This window comes from Mauremys reevesii, linkage group 10 (genome assembly GCF_016161935.1).
Source record: "Mauremys reevesii isolate NIE-2019 linkage group 10, ASM1616193v1, whole genome shotgun sequence".
Taxonomy (NCBI): domain Eukaryota; kingdom Metazoa; phylum Chordata; order Testudines; family Geoemydidae; genus Mauremys; species Mauremys reevesii.
In genome coordinates, this window is record NC_052632.1 from 24417628 (window position 1) to 24439294 (window position 21667).

A 21667-nucleotide genomic window follows, 5' to 3' on the forward strand; every position below is an offset into this window, starting at 1 on the left:
GCATGCTATTACTTTGTCTTGGATATTATGAGTTACCTGATGTACATCAAAAAGCTGCAGATTAACTCCACAGCACAGACAAGCCCTTATGGGCCTGGACAAATAAACTTTAGTCAATAGTGAGATCCTATTCTCTGATGCCACCCCTTTCGGATGTGGTTGGTGGTCTCCTTCAAACCTTTTCCCTCTACACTTAATCTTTTTCCTCTTTGAGTGGCCAGGCAGGAAACATTTTCTTTTTTACACTGTGCAGTGTGTTGTTATACCAAACAATGCATGACCACATGGGAACAATTGCTGATCAGGATTCTGATGAGATCACAATACATGTGTGTTGTATCATCAGATCATTCAGATGCAATTATATAAAACTAACAGTCATCTTTTGGGTGAAGGGGACGTTCAACATCAGCACTTGCAGGGAGTGCACTTGCATGTCTTTGACAATTTTCTTAGCTAAAATCCAATAAACAACACAGGTGATCTCAGATGCCCAAGTCTGAGGCTTCGTATCCAAGACCACATCAAAGAAGGAAATATATATTGTTGTATTAATATTACAATTAATATTACTATACATTTCAAATCTCAAGTTTGTTTTTTCCCACAAGACCCTCATTATCAGCAGAACACATTAAATGCATACCTTACTTCAAGATTGTAGCTTAAAAGGGCACTCAAATGGTTGAAATATTGTAAGACTGGTTTCTTCACAGTAATTTTCCCTGTATTCAGCTGTCCATAATGTAACAGAGTAGCAAATTTAAAGATGCTAGCTCAAAAAGTAAAACATTTTAGATACATGTTACTGCAAGATTTTTTCAATACATGGACAGCACAGCTTCTCCATCAAGTATCTGAACTAAAACTATGCTGGTGGATTTAGAAAAATGGAGAGGAAAAGATGGGAGAGAAAGGAGAACAGGTAAAGAGGGAGCAATTAGAGAATGAGAGGACAGAAGGAAGAGGCACTATAAGAAAATTAGACCAGTTGACTGACTTTGTGGAAATCCTCTGTCTTGCAATGTAGGAAGCCTGAGTTAGTGTCTCAATCCTGGTCTTTCACTCCTGAAACATGGGCTAGGAAAGCTGTGGTGACCACTTGCTAATCATGGGTGTGGGAGGCAATGCCTTGTATAATACTACAGCAACCCACCACCATAAATGGTCTCCAGTCTTCCTGGGCTAGAAGGACTATAGCTACAAGATGTAGTCCTGTAAGGTGGAAATCTAAGAGTTCCAAAAGCTTAAAAAATGGGGGATGGAGGGGAACCTTACAGCTTCCAAGAGAAGACTTATAGGAAATAAAACAATATCACGGTCTGACAGAAAATGGAGATTCCAATTCTTCTATCATCTAAGATCCAGATGTGCCTAGTTGTGGGAGGAATAGTCATCACAGCTAATGTTTACCCATTGTCCTGGCCACGCAGAAAGACAGACAAGATGCAAAGTATGTGGTTTACTTAGGCTGCAATGTTATTAACTCATCTGGGAACTATCTAACAATAAATTACAGTGCAGGTTATCACTCCTTTCTTAATTGCTTCTACCTGTTTGAAGAATGCCATCAGCCCACCCCACTCCAAACCTGATCCCATCACCAGGACCTCCACCACCCTTCCCCATATGACAATTAAGGGGACTAGGGAAAAAGGGTTCTCTCCTAGCTGTACCACAAATCTAAGAGCCCCAACCTCCATTCCTCAGCTTATTTAGAGGATGCCTTCCCCTCCCTAAACTACCTCCTACTCCAGTTTATCAGGGAATCATGCCACCTATGGAACGAATAACTGCTCGTGACACCTGTGCTGATCCCAGTGAAGGAGGGCTCTGGCTGGAGGAACACGTGTTTATAGATCTCACCTTCCTCAGGTGCACAAGGGCCCAGTGGCCTCCCTGAGCCTTTTCCAGTTAGCCCCTAGCCCAGGTGATATCACCCTGTCTCTCCACCCTCAGGGATGGAGGACCCTGAAGGGGGCCATGACCCCTTTCTTCCCGCTGACCAAAGTCTCCCCCATCATTCAAGAGTGCAGGGAGCACATTAGAACACCAAGAAAAAGCTGTGATCAAGCATGCATAATAAAAACATTTTACATGTTAATCTGTCATACTAAGATCCTCTCAAAACAGAAAAAGAGCCACCCAGGGGTTGTGCAAACCCAGTAGCATTGTGACCAGATGTGCAGGGACACAGCACCACTCAAGTTTGGCCCAGCTGCCCCTCTGTCATGATCCAGGGGCAGCCAGGCCAAGCATGAGTGGCATTGTGACCCCTTGTGCCAAGCTGAAACGCCCCAAGTGGAGAGCTGGGCCCAGCCCCATGGGACGGGAACCACTGCGATGGGCTCACTCTCCAACAACCCCCACAAAGCCTCCCTTCAGTCGTAATTTTTTTTTTTTTGGGGGGGGGGGGAGCACAGTTTCAGATTTTGCCCTCGGCACCCAAACACCTGTGTGCAGCCCTGAACTTAAAAGAAAGAAGTTAATTCAAGAACAAAATTAACTAACAAATACCAAAACTTGCTTTTATTAAAATCTCTTAATACTTAAGACACTAAGATTTTATTTTATTTTTTTAATTCTGTTCCATCATAGTCTTTTGGACAATACAAGTTATAATAGCTATTACTAATTTCCTTGTCTTGCAGTGATCATAAGGGGTACCTAATTTATATACTTTGAAAATGAAATCCACAAAAGATGCATAGTAAGGGAAGTTATAGTACAAGTGGACTGACTTGGATGAACCATGTAAGGGTGAAAGAGTACATTCAGGGCTTGTCTATGCTACCAGGTTTTGTTGACAAAACTTATGTCAACACACAAAATTCAACAAAACAAAAATTGCCAAAGGGTGTTCACACTTGCTCCCTCTGTCGACAGATCATGTCCACATTGGGGACACTATCATCGGCAGGGTGAGCAATGCACCGTGGGTATGTATCCCACAGTGCAGTGTTGTGGGAAGGAAGAGCTGATCGCTGCACATCTTGGGATTCTCTCCAATTCTCTCACAGTCCCCTCAGCTGCGGAGAGCAGCATCATGAGCAGCTCTGTGAGCTCCCGGTGCTAAGGAATGGCAAAGCAGCACAGTAGTCTGTCTCCCTCTCCCTGCGGCAGCAGTCTGCCTGCTGCTGTGTTCCTAGTGCAGGGCAGAACAGGAGCATTCCAATGATTTGCTCTTTGTTTGTTCCCCAAACGGAGCAGCACACAGATACTTCCCAGAGCTTTGAAAGGGGAGGGGTGCATGCCAAAACACTGAGGGCTTGGCTACACTTGAAAGTTGCAGCGCTGGGAGTTACAGCGCTGGTCATGCAGCTGTGCATGAACAGCGCTGGTGTGTGGCCACATTTGCAGCATTTACAGCGCTGTTGGGAGTGCTGCATTATGGGCAGCTATCCCAGCATTCAAGTGGCAACAATGTGCTTTTCAAAAGAGGGGGGTGGAGGGTGGTGTACTGTGACAGGGAGCGGGGAAGATAGAGAGAGTGGATTTTTGGAGCCAACACTGTGTGTTAGCTTCCTGGATTGAAAAATCACAAAATGTTCGCGAACCCTTAGTCTTAATTGCAAACAGCCTGCATCCAACGCTGTTTCTCTGTCAAGCAAACATTCACTCCCTGCCTCTCATTTGATCTTTCACAGCCAGGTACAGATAGCTCCTGTTTGCTGTGATCAGTGTTTGTTTTTTTAGATAAGCAGTTCAACGGAGCTCCGATCGGAGTTCACAACAAAACAAAGAGAGGCTGCATAACAAAACAAAGAGAGTAATTTAGTTAAAAGCATTCTGGGATATCTCCTTATTCCCTGGAGGCCAATAAAAGCGCTGGTGTGTGTCCACACTTGATGAGCAGCGCTGGATCACCAGCGCTGCAATCGCTACACCCCAACCTGACCAGGTGTACAGCCAGCGCTGCAGCCAGGGAGTTGCAGCGCTGGATGTGCCTTGCAGGTGTGGACGGTTACTAATTGCAGCGCTGGAAAGCCTCCACCAGCGCTGCAACTTGCAAGTGTAGCCAAGCCCTTTGCAGAGCAATCAGGGCAGGCATAGTGGGATACTGGCGGAAGCCAGTTCTGTCGACAAAACAATCAGTAGTGTCTACATTGGCTCTTTGTCGACAATAAAGGGAGGGGAAAAGACAAAAGTCCAGGGGTGGCCAACCTGAGCCTGAGAAGGAGCCAGAATTTACCAACTGTACATTGCCAAAGAGCCACAGTAACACATCAGCAGCCCCCCCATCAGCTCTCCCCCCACCCCACTCCCAGCGCCTCCCACCCATCGGCAGCCCTGCCAATCAGCACCTCCCCCTCCCTCCCTGCACCTCCAGATCAGCTGTTTCATGGCGTGCAGGAGGCTAGGATGGGGGGAAGGGGAGGAATGAGGACATAGCAGGCTCAGGGGAGGGGGCAGGAAGGGGTGGAGTGGGGGCAGGGCCTGTGGCAGAGCCAGGGGTTGAACAGTGAGCACCTCCTGGCACATTGGAAAGTTGGCGCCTGTAGCTCCAGCCCCGGAGTCGGTGCCTATACAAGGAGCCGCATATTAACTTCTGAAGAGCCGCATGTGGCTCCAGAACCACAGTTTGGCCACCCCTGCAAAAGTCTCTCATGGGGTGGAAGTTTTTTGTTGCCAAAACTGGGCATTTTTCGCAAGAGAAGTCCCATTGTAGTGTGTATGCTCTTGCTGCTTTGTTGCCAAAAGGCAGTTTTTGGTGACAAAACTTGCCAGTGTAGACAAGCCCTCAGTCTCCACAGACCATTAAACATTTGATTTCCCTGCTGGGACTGCCAACAATGGTTCCAATAACCAACTGTGAAGTGGATACCCAGCAATTTCAAAGCAAACTGAAACAACTCATTTCATACAGACCAAAGAGCCAGCCATTAACTATTCTGTCACTATTTGTTTTCCTGAGTTAGATTGCAAGTGGTTACAGAGGTTAAAAGCCACAGATCCTATTTTTAATCAAATGACTTTACCAGTATCACACAGTTAACTATGTCTTCTAAATCTAACGTAAAAGTAGCAAACTTTTTAAATACCATAAATTGGTCAAATTCTTTTTTATATTATTCTCAAACTAAACTAAAATCATGTAGATTGCTAAATGAACAGATTCTGCAAACAGTATGCATATTTACAATGATCTTCAAAACAAGTAAAATATTGTAGCAATTAAAAAAAGATATCTAAAAGAACAAAAATCTTTACAAAGGAATAATATAACAATGCAATCAGATGTACATACTGAAACCCTACACAACAAATCATTTAATATCCATCAAATTAAAATTAAAATATATCCACAACACACAAACACCGAGTTACTCATACCACTGCATTATAAATAACTTGATTAGCAGACATGACTGAATGCACATTATTGCAAGAACAAATTTAACAAAAATATCTAGAAACCATATGTAAATCTGAGGTCATAGATTATACACCAGTACTTAAACTTGACACAAGTTCTCTGAATATTAAAAAACAAGACAGACAAAAACAGGAAGTTAGCACAGGAAGAACTGCTAGTCTTCTCTCCCAGATATATGCCTCAGGTCATGTTAACATATTAAAAGAAATTCACTAAAAAATTAAGTAAACAATTTGAAGTTGTGTTCCAATATCTGTAAAAAGGGAAGTAACTGGAGTTCAAATTGTGGCCTTGGGTAACCAACTGTACTGGTATATTTGCTACTAATAAAAAAAATGGATGAAGTTACAACTTCAACTACACTATTGCTGTTTCAAAAATATAGCAACACTTTCTACTTACTGTTGAAGGTATTCAGCAAATGGATACTTTTGCATGCTACATAAATGTCCATCACGATAAAAAAATTAAAATCCCAAACAATGCATTTAAAAGACTACTAAGATTTTGAAAATCATTCTATTAAGAGCTCTACTTATTTATATTATTCAGCATGCAAAAGTATGTGTGTGTCCAATACTCAACTCTCTGTATGTATATGTGTGTGTGCATGTGTATTACAGGTAGCAACACCTACAGGTTACCCAACATTTATCACTATAAGACCCTGTTTTCAATGGTTTGTAACTTTGCCAAACTTTAACCATAAGGACTAACATTTCTATGCCAAGTGTCTGCCTCTCGCTGAATTTTTGGGGAAATTTCAGCAAAAACAGCTCAGCACTTGCTCAGGTCAAGGTTAGGAACAATTACATTGTTTTGTCCATGTTAAATTCTTACAGACATTTTGTAAGGAAGCTCTAGGGCCTCCATGTTTTGGAATAAGGAAATTTGGATGTGTCTGCTGGTCTGTCCAGTGTACATTTGTTTTATTTTATTTCTTCTTTTCAAGTGATTTTGCAGAGAGGAAATACAAGTGAACTCTTACCAGGAAGGAGTAGGTATCCCTTTAAGAGAAGTCCTTGCCTGACAGAAATCTTTTTTTCTGAGTAAAAAAGCAGAAATTAGCAGAAGATGCTGATAAAGGATGAACTAAGCATATCTAAGGCCTAGGTGAGGGTTGGAGGGAGGGGGAAGAGTAAGAGGAAGAGAGTTCTAACATATAGTTTGTGCATTATTTTTCCCCATTCTTACCCTGTTGTTTTGTTAAAATAAACAAACTGCAATTTTTTTCAGTGAGTGCATGCATTTTTATGATGAAAGCTCTGGGATTGGGTAACCCCGTATCACAAGCTATAACCCTATCTGAGTCGTTTCAGAGTAGCAGCCGTGTTTGTATCCGCAAAAGAATGAGTACTTGTGGCACCTTAGAGACTAACAAATTTATTTGAGCATAAGCTTTCGTGGGCTACAGCCCACTTCATCGGACGCATGTAGTGGAAAATACAGTAGATAGAGAGATAGATACACAGAGAAAACATGAAACAATGGGTGTTACCATACACACTATAAGGAGAGTGATCAGTTAAGGTGAGCTATTATCAGCAGGAGAGAAAAAGAACTGTTTGTAGTGGTGAAAATGGCCCATTTCCAACAATTGACAAGGAAATGTGAGGAACTGGGGGGGGGGGGGCAAAATAAGAATGGGGAAATAGTTTTACTTTGTGTAATGGCCCATCCACTCCCAGTCTTTATTCAAGCCTAACTTGATGGTGTCCAATTTGCAAATTAATTCCAATTCAGCAGTCTCTCATTGGAGTCTGTTTTTGAAGTTTTTTTGTTGTAATATTGCCACTTTTAGGTCTGTAATCGAGTGGTCAGGGAGATTGAAGTGTTCTCCAACTGGTTTTTGAATGTTATAATTCTTGACATCTGATTTGTGTCCATTTATTCTTTTACGTAGAGACTGTCCGGTTTGGCCAATGTACATGGCAGATGGGGCATTGCTGGCACATGATGGCATATATCACATTAGTAGATGTGCAGGTGGACGAGCCCTTGATGGCATGGCTGATGTGATTAGGTCCTATAATGGTATCCCTTGAATAGATATGTAGACAGAGTTGGCAACAGGCTTTGTTGCAAGGATAGGTTCCTGGGTTACTGTTTTTGTTGTGTGGTTGCTGGTGAGTATTTGCTTTAGGTTTGGGAGCTGTCTGTAAGCAAGGACTGGCCTGTCTCTCAAGATCTGTGAGAGTGATGGATCGTCCTTCAGGATAGGATGTAGATCCTTGATGATGCGCTGGAGAGGTTTTAGTTGGGGGCTGAAGGTGATGGCTAGTGGCGTTCTGTTACTTTCTTTGTTGGGCCTGTCCTGTAGTAGGTGACTTCTGGGTACTCTTCTGGCTCTGTCAATCTGTTTCTTCCCTTCAGCAAGTGAGTATTGTAGTTGTAAGAACGCTTGATAGAGATCTTGTAGGTGTTTGTCTCTGTCTGAGGGGTTGAAGCAAATGCGATTGTATTGTAGAGCTTGACTGTAGACAATGGATCGAGTGGTGTGGTCTCGATGAAAGCTGGAGGCATGTAGGTAAGTATAGCGGTCAGTTGGTTTCCGGTATAGGGTGGTGTTTATGTGGCTGTCATTTATTAGTACTGTAGTGTCCAGGAAGTGGATCTCTTGTGTGGGCTGGTCCAGGCTGAGGTTGATGGTAGGGTGGAAATTGTTGAAATCACGATGGAATTCCTCAAGGGCTTCTTTTCCATGGGTCTAGATGATGATGATGTCATCAATGTAGCGCAAGTAGAGTAGGGGTGTTAGGGGACGAGAGCTGAGGAAGCGTTGTTCTAAGTCAGCCATAAAAATGTTGGCATACTGTGGGACCATGCGGGTACCCATAGCAGTGCCGCTGATTTGAAGATACACATTGTCCCCAAATGTGAAATAGTTATGGGTGAGGACAAAGTTCAGCCACCAGGTTTGCCGTGACATTATCGGGGATACTGTTCCTGACGGCTTGCAGCGAATGTGGAATGTTGGTGTAGAGGGCTTCTACATCCATAGTGGCTAGGATGGTGTTTTCAGGAAGATCACTAATGGATTGCAGTTTCCTCAGGAAGTCAGTGGTGTCTCAAAGATAGCTAGGAGTGCTGGTAGCATTGGGCCTGAGGAGGGAGTCTACATAGCCAGACAATCCTGCTGTCCAGGTGCCAATGCCTGAGATGATGGGGCGTCCAGGGTTTCCAGGTTTATGGATCTTGGGCAGCAGATAGAATACCCCTGCTCGGGGTTCTAAGGGCGTGTCTGTGCAGATTTGCTCTTGTGCTTTTTCAGGGAGTTTCTTGAGTAGATGGTGTAGTTTCTTTTGGTAACCCTCAGTGGGATCAGAGGGTAATGGCTTATAGAATGTGGTGTTGGTGTCTGAGTCGTTATAATCATCACCATAGCAACCAACAGTGATGTCAAAGGATTAGGACTTCAAGTGAGGAACAAGTGGCAAAGGAAGCAGAACAAAACTGGGAATAAAAGCTCCCGTTTTCATGCAAAAAGAGTAAGTAGATTGGGAAAGGGAAATACAGACTATATAGGAAAATAACTATGTAGTGAGATAAGGTGAGTTCAATCAAATTGTGTGCTAGTTGTAGTTGTTCTGTGTCAACCCATATTAGAATCTAGCTTAAATGGTAGTGTGTGTTTTTGGTTTACCACACCTCCATATTAGTGCCAATTTAAGAGGAGTTATCCCGGCAAGAAGTCATATATATTCCGTTTCTATCAAAGGAAGCCAAATGAGGAAATAAATAAAAAATTCTATACTCTCTACACATACACATATTTTAAGGAAACTAATACACCTGGCTTGAAACATTTCGCCAACACTTAGCCTAAGTTTTAAGCCTAGTTGCCCATCTTACACACAACGTAAGAAAAATGTGTGTTTCTTTTATAAATTAGTTATCTAGCATGATTTCAAACACCCCATTAGCATCTGGTGTTATGGGTGTTGTAATCTGGAGTGTGACTCTAAATTATGACAGGAACAGAGAACACAATCTTAAAGGTGTTAAACTGTGTCTACATCAGGTGTTAATGGGAGAGTTTCAAATCATGTTCACTAATTAATAAAAAAGCACCTCCTTTCATCATTTAGATCAGGGGTCTCAAACTCCCAGCCAGCGGGCCATCTGTGGCTAGCGAGCCTCCCCCATGTGGCCCGCGGGGCTCCAGCAGTTTTGGGGCCGGGTCTCTCCTTTGGCCCCACCAGCCGCCAGGTGCTCCCCCCTCACTCCAGTGGCTGCTGGCCCCTCCCTGCCAGCCCAAGGGTGGGACGGGATGGGGCTGTGCCTCCGTGCTCTGCCCCTGTCCAAAGCGCCCCTGCAGCCAATGGGACATTGCGGGGGCAGTGCCTGGGGGCAGAAGTATGTGGAGGCCCCCCCGGCCCGCCCCACCTTGGAGCCCCAGGTAAGCGCCGCACCCCCGACCTCCTCCCAGAGCCTGCACACACACCACACAAACCTTCTCCCGCCCCCACACTCCCTCCCAGAGCCTGCACTCCCTCCCCACGTACTCCCTCCTGCCCCAAACTCCCTCCCAGAGCCTGCACCCCCTTCCCCTTCCCAAACTCCCTCCCAGAGCCTGCACCCCAGACCCCCTCCCCAACCCAAACTCCCTCCCAGAGCCCAACCTCTCACCCCTTCTGCACCCAAACTCCCTCTTAGAGCCTGCACCCCAATCCCCTACCCCAGACCTCTTCCCCCACCCAAATTCCATCCCAGAGTCTTAGGCCGGTGGGGAGTGGAGTTTTTTGGGGGGCGGGTTCTGGGCGGCACGAGTGACATTGCCCTGCTGGAGGATTGGAGGACTGGCACTGGCCCTGAGGCAAATTGAGTTTGAGACCCTTGATTTAGATAGTAAAGAAGTCAGTGGGAGCAGAGTTAAGGCTGTTTGGTTCCCCCTAAATTGTGCATTTCCATACTATTTAATGTTTGGTTTAAGTTATAACTTTACTGTTAAATTTCCAGGCTAAGTATGTGGCTTGAGAAAACTATTACTTAAAGAGAAATAAAACGTTATGAAAATAAAAGCTAAATATAACCATAACTCCTTAATGTTTTCTGTTCTGGAATTATTGTCTCGAAATAGAATTGCTGTTCCTTTGCCAATAATCTCATTTAAAGTAATGTTACCCTTCTTGGAAACTAATCTAATTTAAAAACAACATTATTCTTCCTTACCAACATCATTTAAAATAGATCTTTTAATATATTTCTAAATAGTACTACCCACCCCACCCCACAATTGCCAGCCCCAGCCAAAAGGTAGTGGAGAATAGATTGATCTTGAATACAGGGTTTTAAAATAAAATTGCTAATAACTTCACATTATTTTAAAATACTTCAAGGTACCACTTGTATCCGTACCACCTTGTTTATTTGCAAATAAACTTTATATTGCTAATCCATGCAAGGATAAAATATGACATCTGAGTTGATGGAAACTATCCAGAAGTCTGTATTAAAAATGATAGTTCCACTTACTTTAAAAACAGAAGCATGATTTTAGCTTTTCTAGTACTTAAGGTAGAAAACCAACTTAGACATTGAGAATTTGGATTAAGATCCCTCTCAAACTTTTACGGTGCAAGCAGACTGCTGATATGAATGTGTACTCAGACAAAAGAAAAGTTTGGAAATGAAAAAGATTCTGTTTAGAGTACTTATTTTATTATTTTAGACCAAGAAACAAACGAGGGGAATGAAAACATGAAAATTAGTATATGTGGGTAGAAAATGGTAATACACCTCTACCTTGATATCACGCTGTCCTCAGGACCCAAAAAATCATACCGTGTTATAGGTGAAACCGCATTTTATCAAACTTGCTTTGGCCCACCAGAGTGCACAGCCCCACCCCCCCCGGGGCACTGCTTTACCGCGTTATATCCGAATTCGTGTTATATCGGGTCACGTTATATAGAGGTAGAGGTGTATTGTTTAAATTGTTCTTTCATCTGCTATATAGTACAGTTCAACCTTTTCTGATAGATAGCACTTAGGACTCAGTTTCAAAACTGACCTATAAAATGACATTAAAATTGGACACTACTTAGATGAGTAAGGAGATCTAGTCTTGAGAACTAGTATAAAGAACAGAGCATCTTATGTTCAAAGTTGGCCTGTAAAAAGTTGTTGTCATGAGAAAAGCGTGTAATGGAGTGGTTTGTTTCAAAGCAATTGCTGACTAGCTGTAGTTTAGCGGGAGCAGGATTCAGGAGCTTTAAAACTTGTCCCAGCTTTCATGGTCAGTTTAGCCTGTGTCTTTCACTTAGAGGCCTGCTCAGCTTGGGACTGAAACTGGCCTTGGAGCCTGGACAGGAAAAGAGCTTCCCAGAACATAAAGTCTGTTCTAGCCCTGAAAGACTGCTCAGCCTGGGCCTTTGGTTTACGAAGAGGCTGACTCCACTTATTTGATATATTCCAGTCTATCAGCACCAAAGAGTAGAAGTCTTCCTTTGGACTAGACCAAATAAAATTCACTTGAGCAATAATGTAAAACTTTCTAAAACACCTGTTAAATGAAAGGTTACAAATTTTCATTGTCCTGCCTACATTACATAAAATAATCCATTTCCTTCTCAAATAGTCATCAGATCTACATGCCAAGCTGTCAGAGAAAGGGGGAGGAGGGAATAGTGTTACATCTACAGTGTGGTTAGACTTGTGAGAACATCTCATTTTCTGAAATATTATTTATGTAGTGCCCAAAGTGTGCTGTGTATGAAATATCACTGCATGAAATATCACTTCTTTCAATTACAAAAAATCCTCAAAAGATCTACACACAATGTGCTTCAGAAGACCCCAGAAAAGATCCATATGTTATACACTACACTGCATTCAACTTTACATTTTATGTTTGCTTAAAAAGGTTTTTCTTGCATTTCGCATGCAACAGTTAGATGCTTTCTTATGTTCTTAAAAATCAGACAAAAATCTATTCAGCAAAATTATGAATGACTAAGGTTGTACTGCGTCTTGCAATCATTTCTATATAGTAAAATTTACATATATTACCTTTGATTCAAAGTTTCACTATCAAGGAATTCTGTGCTATATCATTCCCCAAATCATGGCAAAGAAGCCAGGAAATCCATGAGGTTGACTTCACAGATTTTCCAGGAAACTGACACTTTGTGTAGAATATTTTTTGGAGGGGGTGGGAAGCTTCCCTACACCCACTCCAAATTCTGCGTAGATTCCAGAGAGTCAGCCTTATGGAGGAGTTACAGGACCAACTGAACATAAATTGCTATAAAATGTAGTATTTGCTCTCTATTTTAAATGGGCCCTTCTAGAATACAGATAAGAGGCATAAAGCTATTAATCACATTTTAGAACATGAGAAGCAAGGCCACTGTGTTCTTGTTTACAGTATTTGCTTTTTTCCCCCCAAAATAGGTATTAAATTACATAAATACAGCCTAACGCTAAGTAGCCCATAAAAAGAATCTAGTGCAGTTTTATGATTATCATCCACAGAATACCTGTTCAAAGAGATCTTTTTTAAAATATTAATGTACAAAACCAGAGGGACTGGAGAAGTTCATCACCCAACTGTCCAGCCATTACCATCCACTAAAAGACTTATAGGGACACAGTCAGCTTGAAATCTAGTAAATTTTAAAAAAAAATTAATTAAAAGCAGTTTAAAGTTCTATGGCTGCTGACCCTCCCAGTCCTCCTGTGGTTTCAAAATTACATTTTCTTATTTTTAAAATGTGTGTATTTCCCCCTTCAGTGAAAGATTCATGTGAACAGGGGAAAGACTGAAGATGACTATATACAAAGTGCTACAAAATGCACAAAGTACACAGTCTGAAAAATCTTTTTAATTATTATTTTGGTTAATTTACAGTAAGCCGAGGTGTTATAATAATAGATAAATGTCAGTGTTATTTTTAAGATGACAGCCCTATAAAAACAGAAACAGAAAAACTTTTTATATGGTATGTTTTACCAATACTGTATTACAATCTTCTAAGAAAGCTGTCTACCTAGTCTTTCATTCATCTATTACTACTACTGTTATTTAACATTTATATTATGATACTACCTAGACACCTCAACTAGGTTGGGACTCCACTATGATAGGCAATGAAGGAAACATATTAAACAACAGCTTCTGCCTGAAAGAGCTTACAATTTAGTGGGCTTTGGAAAGTCTCCCCTGTAGCCCTTTAAAGTCAATTGGCATCTTCTTACTGACATCAATGGGCTTTGGATCAGACCCCAATACCCAAGGTATCAACAGTGAAGCTACTGTAATTTTATTCTTGTTTGTGATAACCAACTACTTTAAAACATTTAGCTTCTTATGATGAAAAGATAATTAAAATACACTGGGCATAATCTTGAAAAAATTGGATGGATGCTTTTTTGAAAAATATGATTTATGTTAGCAGCTTGCCTACAAACTGAGGTTACCTAGAAATGTAATATATTGTAATTGTTTTCCAAACGTTGCACAGTAGTGACAAAGCTATCATTTTACTTTTGTCTTTTTACTATTTTGTTGGCAGTAATTAAGTAGAAATTAGTTTATCTACTTCCAGAGTTTTGGTTCTTTTGTCTTGAAAGAACATGTTTAAAAATATTCTGCTCCAGCACCAGCAGCAGAAGCTATGATGCAATTGACTGAATTCTCCACAACTGCACAGTAAATGCCATTTGAGGTAATTATAGGGTGCACACTAAATAAAGCTCCTGTAATGGCATGAAATCTAACACAAGATTAAAAGAAATGTGTGTGTGTGTAGAGATATGAAGGAAAAGGAAAACTAAGGAAAAGAAATAACATTCTTCTAGTTTTAATCTTAGGAGTATTTAGACACAAGTAAAAGGAAATTCGTTTTATTAAATATATATATTTTTTCTTAATTTTACAGTGTCTTGACTGCTGTAAGCAAATTTGACAGTCTCATTTAAAACAGTTTATTCACATCACTGTATACAATGTGGCAGCTCCATTAAAGTTAATAGAGGAATAAATATTCAGAGTAGAAAATAAAGATTTTAGTAACTATTGACTTCTGCCTCTTATTGGTAATACAACAGAAATGTAAAATACTATATCCAATTCACCAAAATTTGAGTGCTGGAATAAAACAGCTATCCAACTTTAAACAGCATAATAATAATTCCATTCTACATATAACTCCAAAGTTCTTCCATCTTGAAACAAGACCTGTCAGACCAGAAAAACCTGAATGAATATTGACAAAGAAGAATTAAATGATTAACAGTGAAAAGGAACTAATTTATGATAGCTAATTATATTCCACTTTTAACTAGGGAAACTAAGGATTCTGTTCTACAGGAATATCTTATTTCTATTGTACAAAAAAAGTCTCAGAATAAATTATAACAAAGGTAAATATGCTATTGCAGGATCTTCATGCAAATTTATATTACTTCTACTAAGCAGTCTTCTATTATAATAGCACTTATAATAGCCTCCTCAGATCAACATATTTCTAGGAAAAGATTTCTGACAACTCACAATTTTGTAATTCTAATTTACTTACTGTACTGTGATATTAGTGTTGTTTGAATTCCCAGAGCATGATGTGAACACACAGTTCTGTTTGTGCACCTGCACTGCTTTACTAAAACGTAACAATGTCTATATTAGGTTTTGTGCTCTACTAATATATTATTGTTTTTTCTCTCATGAGTATGACGTTTTGGCTACAGATAAAGTTGAATGGTGCCAAAACAACTTAAGTGACATTCAGCAGTGTAAACTATCACATCATTTATGAAATATAATACACTGCATTGGTCACAAGCATATATGGAGATGATGAAACAGATGGAAGTTGGGAAATCATAATGTAGAATATTCAAGATCTAAGAGCCAATTTCTCTTTTGACTGAACATACATAAGATATACTAAAGTAATAAACAGTGTCTCCTTTTACTGACCAATATGGTAAGCAATTCGAGTTCCTCTTGCACTTAGCTGTAAATACTACAAACATGCATATACCCATTCACCACGAGGGGTGGCCTGCTATTCCATTTCTTATTTAAATCTAACCACGATGAAGCAGACTAAATTAAACGCAGCACCATTTGGCAGACATGGCAGAGGACACTTGTTTTCTAGAAAAAGTGCCCAGCACCCAACACAGCGTAGCGCGGGGGGCGAGGGGAAAGCGGGGCAGAGGCGCGGAGCGCCGCGCGCTGCGCCGCGTCCCTTCCCCTGTCCCGCCCCGCCCTTCGGCGGGCTCGTCTCGGCATGCCTGCATGTGCGCAGCCCGCGGAGCCCGCGACAGCGGACCTGCCGACCTGCGCCCTGCGGAGCTCAGCCGGAGGCGGGGGGAGGGGGCCGCCGCAGTCATGCCTGCGGCGCAGGTCGCTCGTTCCGGGCCGGCCTGCTGCAGGCATGCTGCCGGCGGGAGCTCCACCGGAGCCAAATGCTGCCCCCCCGGGAAACGGCCGCCCCAAGCGCCTGCTTGGCGCGCTGGGGTCTAGAGCCGCCCCTGAGCGTAGTACACCCATGGGATTCTCTCTGATGGCCCTGCCCTTTGCCAACAGCAGAAATGCTTCGCTGTCTTCATCCTGAAACCCCCTTCCCAATAGCGGACATTTACCCTTACAAAGCACAGCAAATGACAGCAGGAGTAGTTATATAAGTGAACACGTTATTACCTGGGTATTGCGCTAACACGTAAAGCACGGACGTCTAAATACCAACCTGCTGCCTCGAGCCAAGCTGCCTAACCCGGGGGCACCCTGGGGCCAGCAGGGGCCCTTCTCGCTCAGGCACAGAAACCTGCGCCCCTGCCCGCGGCCCTCGCTCGAAGGGGCCCTTTCTTCCCCACACCGGGGGCCCGCCAGAGAAAGGGGAGGCGGGTGGAGGTGCGCTCTCGCGGGCAGGGAGCTGAGGGGCTGTCCCCGAGGAGCGCTGGCACTAGGGAGCCCAGCGGGAAGCGGGTGGCGCAGTCGCGCCATCGGCTGAGGGAGAAGCCGAGATGCGCTTCCCGAGCGAAGAGAGGGAGGGAGGGAGGATTCGCCTGCCCCCCCCTCCCCCCGCGACCGAGCGGCCCCTCGTACCTGAGTGATCGGGCCCGGCGGCGTCCCCCGCCGCAGCCAACCGGGGACGGGGGCACCACGGGCTCGCGCTGCTAGCGCCTGATGCCTTCACAAAACAACAAACAAACAGCAGCAGGGGAAGCGGCGCCTGCGCATCGCAGCGGCGCCCGAGCACCCTGGCAAGTGTAGTCCGCTCCCCGCTCACTCGCTGCGGGCCGAGCCCGAGGGGAACTACTGGTCCCAGGCAGCAGCGGGGCGGCGGCGCAGAGGTCAAAGGCCAACGGGGCTTGTCAACAAAGGAACCGTCAGCGGCTCCTTGAGGGGCTGGTGCTATGGCAACCCCGCACGCCCCCGACGCCTGAGCGCTGCAGAGCTGGGGCCACGGTCCAGAGCCCGCTGCAGCGCCTTGGACAGCAGCGGCGGCGGCCAGGCTGAGGCGGACCGCGGGAAGCAGTGGCAGAGCGCGCGCCGGCCCGGCCTGTCGCGGTGGGTAGTTGGCGCCTGTTCGTCACGGAGCTTGAGAGGTGGGGTGAGGCCGCGGCCCCGCTGCCGGCGCTGTAAGCGATTGTCCGTCTGGGCCCGGCCCGGCTCAGGCCGCATTTCTCAGCTGTAGGAGGCGGGAGAGGGTAAAGGCCGTGTCGTGACGGCTGGGTTCCTGGCTGTTTCGCCAAGTCCCGGCTGTGCAGCTCCCGGGAAGCGTTTTAAATATGGGGAAGAAAGGGATAAAAATATCCCTGTTATGTAAAACAGGCATTTACAAAATCGGCTCAGGAGACGAGACATTCCCATGCACTTACTTTTAATGCCAGACAGTGGGCACGGATATTTAACAGCCAGTGCAGCTCGGGGAACTTGACAGTGCACGTGGCTGTGTAAACTACAGACTTCATGCCAGCTTATCGGCTCATCTGAAAGGAATGCAACAAGGAAAGATTAGTGATAAGTAAACTGGGTATTTAAAGTGTTGCCAGTTTTAATCTACCATTCTACTAGCAGCAGAGGTAAATAAATGGTTTGTTCAGAATTTTTTAAAATTGACAATATCCCACTTACACCTAAAGTTTAATCTAAACCAATCAATGTATATGTTAGAGAGACAAGGTGAGGCAATAACTTATTGGACCAACTTCTGTTGGTAAAATACAAGCTTTTGAGCTTACACAGAGCTTTTCTTCAGGTCAGCTGAACCTCTAAAGGTCACCAGGCTGGAATGACTTATTTCATCAAAATGAATTAATACAATTCTGGATCAGTTCTTATACCACACACATCACCATAGTATCAGCGCACCCTCCAGTCATGCATTAAACCACATGACTAACATCTGCCATACATGTTCTCTCATCCTCTCCCTAGGGGAGAAGTGTACAGTAGAGTGTCTTGTTTTGGTGAGGCTTTTTTTGTGGATAGTAGGCAGGAGTTAATATGCAAGTTACATATTTGTTAGAAAAGGCAAATCAAAGAAAATACCAAACCTTTCCAAACTTGAGAAATTTAGAGTATAGATTTTTAAAATGTATTGACAAGGGATCTGTTTGTTGTCAGTTCAAACAGTGGAAAGTGCCTTCTCTCTGAAAAAAATTTTACTAAACCACCTATATAAACTCCACAGCAGAACAGTTGTTTATAGAAATACAGAAATTCAGCAAGTTAATCCTTAGTGTATACACGCCTTAGCGTGGGGGGAAAAACTATCCTTTTGTGCACTTCATTTGAAGAATAGCAGTATAGAAAAGTTGGTAGGACTGGCATTTCAGTAGTTTTCTTCTCTAGAGTCATTCGTTTGTTATCATGCATTTAAAAATAAATAAGCTGAGTGCTGGTTTCCTATTTTACCTTTCATATAACACTTATCAGTTAGAAAAGGTTGGTAAAGTAAATGTGGCAACCCTTAAATTCTCGTATAAAGGTAGCAATTTTGCACTTATATGGTTTTATACATGTTCAAAGCACTGGATAGATATTAAGGCCTTCTGTACACTCAGGAGTAGCCCCAATTCAGTAATGAAGGGTGCAAACTCCACCTTGTCCTTGTCTAGTTATACTTAGTTGCACTGGTATTGAGCCCTATGCCTACTGCTGACCATTGATTGCTGAATCATAAAATCATAGGACTGGAAAGGACCTTGAGAGGTCACCTAGTCCAGTTCCCTGGAATCATGACAAGACTAAGTATTATCTAGACCATTCCTGACAGGTGTTTGTCTAATCTGCTCTTAAAAATCTCCAATGATGGAGGTTCCACAACCTCCCTAGGCAATTTATTCCAGTGCTTAACTACCCTGACAGTTAGGAATTTTTTCCTAATGTCCAACCTAAACTGACCTTGCTGCTATTTAAACCCATTGCTTCTTGTCCTATCCTCAGAGATTAAGAAAAACAATTTTTCTCCCTCCTCCTTGTAACAACCTTCTATGTACTTGAAAACTGTTATATCCTCCCCTCAGTCTTCTCTTTTCCAGACTAAACAAACCCAAATTTTTCAATCTACCCTCATAGGTCATGTTTTCTAGACCTTTAATCATTTATGTTGCTCTTCTCTGGACTCTCTCCTATTTGTCCACATCCTTCCTGAAATGTGGTGTCAAGAACTGGACACAGTACTCCAGTTGAGACCTAATCAGCGCAGAGTAGAGCAGAAGAATTACTTCTTAAGCATTGGAATAAACTGCCTAGGGAGGTTGTGGAATCTCTGTCATTGGGGATTTTTAAAAGCAGGTTGGACAAATGCCTATCAGGGATGAGCTAGATAATACTTAGTCCTGTCATGAGTCCAGGGAACTGGACTAGATGACCTCTCAAGATCCTTTCCAGTCCTATGATTCTCATGTCTTCCTTATAACACTCCTGCTAATACATTCCAGAATGATGTTGGCTTTTTTTTTTTCCTTCATCATCAGCGTTACACTGTTGACTCATATTTAGCTTGTGGTCCATTATGACCCCTAGATCACTTTCCACAATACTCCTTCATAGGCAGTCATTTCCCATTTTGTATGTGTGCAACTGACTGGTCCTTCCTAAATGGAGTACATTTGTCCTTATTAAATTTCATCCTATTTACTTCTGACCAATTCTCCAGTTTGTCCAGATCATTTTGAATTTTAATCCTATCCTCCAAAGCACTTGTGACCCCTCCCAGCTAGGTATCATCCACAAACTTTATAAGTGTATTCTCTATGCCATTATCTAAATCATTGATGAAGATATTGAACAGAACCGGCCTCAGAACTGATCCCTGTGGTATCCCGCTCATTAAGTCCTTCCAGCATGACTGTGAACCACCGATAACTACTCTCTGGGAATGGTTTTCTAACCAGTTTTGCCCCCACCTTATAGTAGCTCCATCTAGGTTGCATTTCCCTAGTTTGTTTATGACAACGTCATGCGAGACAGTATGAAAAGCTTTACTAAAGTCAAGATATACCACATCTACTGCTTCCCCCCCATCCACAAAACTTGTTACCCTGTCAAGGAAAGCTATCAGGTTGGTTTGACATGATTTGTTCTTGATAAATCCATGCTGACCATTACTTATCACCTTATTATCTTCTAGATGTTTGTAAACTGATTGCTTAATTATTTGCTCCATTATCTTTCTGGGTACATATGTTAATCTGACTGGTCTGTAATTCTCTGGGTTGTCCTTATTTCCCTTTTTATAGATGGGCACTATATTTGCCCTTTTCCACTCTTCTGGAATCTCTCCCGTCTTCCATGACTTTTCAAAGATAATCACTAATAGCTCAAATATCTCCTCAGTCAGCTCCTTGAGCATTCTAGAATGGATTTCATCAGGCCCTGGTGACTTGAAGACATCTAATTTGTTCAAGTAATTTTAACTTATTCTATCCCTATTTTAGCCTCTTCTGATCCAACCTAATTTTCACAGGTATTCAGTATGTTAGACGTCCAATCACCACCAACCTTCTTGGTGAAAACTGAAACAAAAAAGTCATTAAGCACCTCTGCCATTTCCACATTTTCTATTATTGTTTTCTCCCACCTCACTGAGTAATGGGCCTGTCCTGTCATTGGTCTTCCTCTTGTTTCTAATGTATTTGTAGAATGTTTTCTTGTTACCCTTTATGTGTTGAGCTAGTTTGATCTCATTTTGTGCCTTGGCCTTTCTAATTTTGTCCCTACATACCGGTTTTATTTGTTTATATTCATTCTTTGTAATTTGACCAAGTTTCCACTTTTTGTAGGACTCTCTTTTTTATTTTTAGATCATTGAAGATCCCCTGGCTAAGCCAGGGTGGTCTCTTACCATACTTCCTATCTTTACTACACAGTGGGATAGTTTGCCCTTGTGCCCTTAATTATGTCTCTTTGCAAAACTACCAGCTGTCTTCAATTGTTTTTCCCCCTTAGTCTTGCTTCCCATGGGATCTTGCCTACCAACTCCCTGAGTTTGCTAAAGTTTCCCTTCTTGAAATCCATTGGGTTTTTTTTTTGCTGTTCTCCCTCCTACCATTCCTTAGAATCATGATCTCTATCATTTCATGATCACTTTCACGCAAACTGCCTTCCACTTTCAAATTCTCAACTAGTTCCTCCCTATTTGTCAAAATCAAATCTAGAAGAGCTTCTCCTCTAGTAGATTTCTCCACCTTCTGAAATAAAAAATTGTCTCCGATAAAGGACATTCCAGAGTGTAGAAAAGGCCTAATCTTTGCAACACCACTCTGAGATAGTTGGGTAAACATTAATATTTTACAGATGAGGAAGCACAACAAAGTACAGGAAGCGACTTGCCCAAGCCATGCCACAAGACAATAGCAGAACCAGCATTAAGCCTGCTGATGCTGAACCTTGTGCTCATTCCTCTTCCACATCACGCTGTCCTGAGCCAAGCAATAGCGCATACACAGATTAGACTGTTTTAGTGAAGCTGGAAATCTCAGCAAGGCATAAATCTTATGCCACACTTGAAAACATGAGGGAACTTTCACCTTTGACAGCCACGTGAGATCTTGGTTAGAATAGCTCATCCAAGGACTGCCACTTCTAGCCGTTGTTTAGTCCTGAATTATAGAATCAGAACAGTATTAGACAAAGATTAGACAAAAGGTCTATGGCAGTGGTTTTCAAACTTTGGGTCGCAACCCAGAATGCAAGGCACTGGGTCGCCTTGCTCAGCTCCCAGGGACTCTGGCGGTCGGCCAGTAAAAAATAGTAGTCCCTACCTGTTCTGACACCACGCTGCACCCCGGAAGCGGCCAGCAGCAGATCCGGCTCCCAGGCAGGGGGGC

At 42.9% G+C, this 21667-nt stretch overlaps 2 protein-coding genes across 13 annotated transcripts in view; one reads left to right on the top strand and one right to left on the bottom strand.

Annotated features, from left to right (window-relative positions):
* CCPG1 (cell cycle progression 1) overlaps positions 1 to 21667 on the bottom strand; it is a 68347-nt gene that overhangs the window by 42465 nt on the left and 4215 nt on the right. For 4 of the 7 annotated variants that reach the window (XM_039491269.1, XM_039491268.1, XM_039491267.1 and 1 more), the window contains exon 2: positions 17210 to 17320. In XM_039491269.1, the coding sequence (XP_039347203.1) occupies positions 17210 to 17320 (111 nt within the window). Of the gene's footprint in view, positions 1 to 36; positions 234 to 16074; positions 16094 to 16433; positions 16565 to 17209; positions 17321 to 21667 lie in introns of those variants that run through there. The other 3 variants (XM_039491271.1, XM_039491275.1, XM_039491274.1) reach the window with 3 other exon arrangements.
* C10H15orf65 (chromosome 10 C15orf65 homolog) overlaps positions 8777 to 21667 on the top strand; it is a 37958-nt gene continuing 25067 nt past the window's right edge. For 3 of the 6 annotated variants that reach the window (XM_039491291.1, XM_039491292.1, XM_039491293.1), the window contains exon 1: positions 16771 to 16898. The gene's annotated coding sequence lies outside the window, so the exon portion shown is untranslated. Of the gene's footprint in view, positions 8866 to 16739; positions 16899 to 16975; positions 17414 to 21667 lie in introns of those variants that run through there. The other 3 variants (XM_039491289.1, XM_039491287.1, XM_039491288.1) reach the window with 3 other exon arrangements.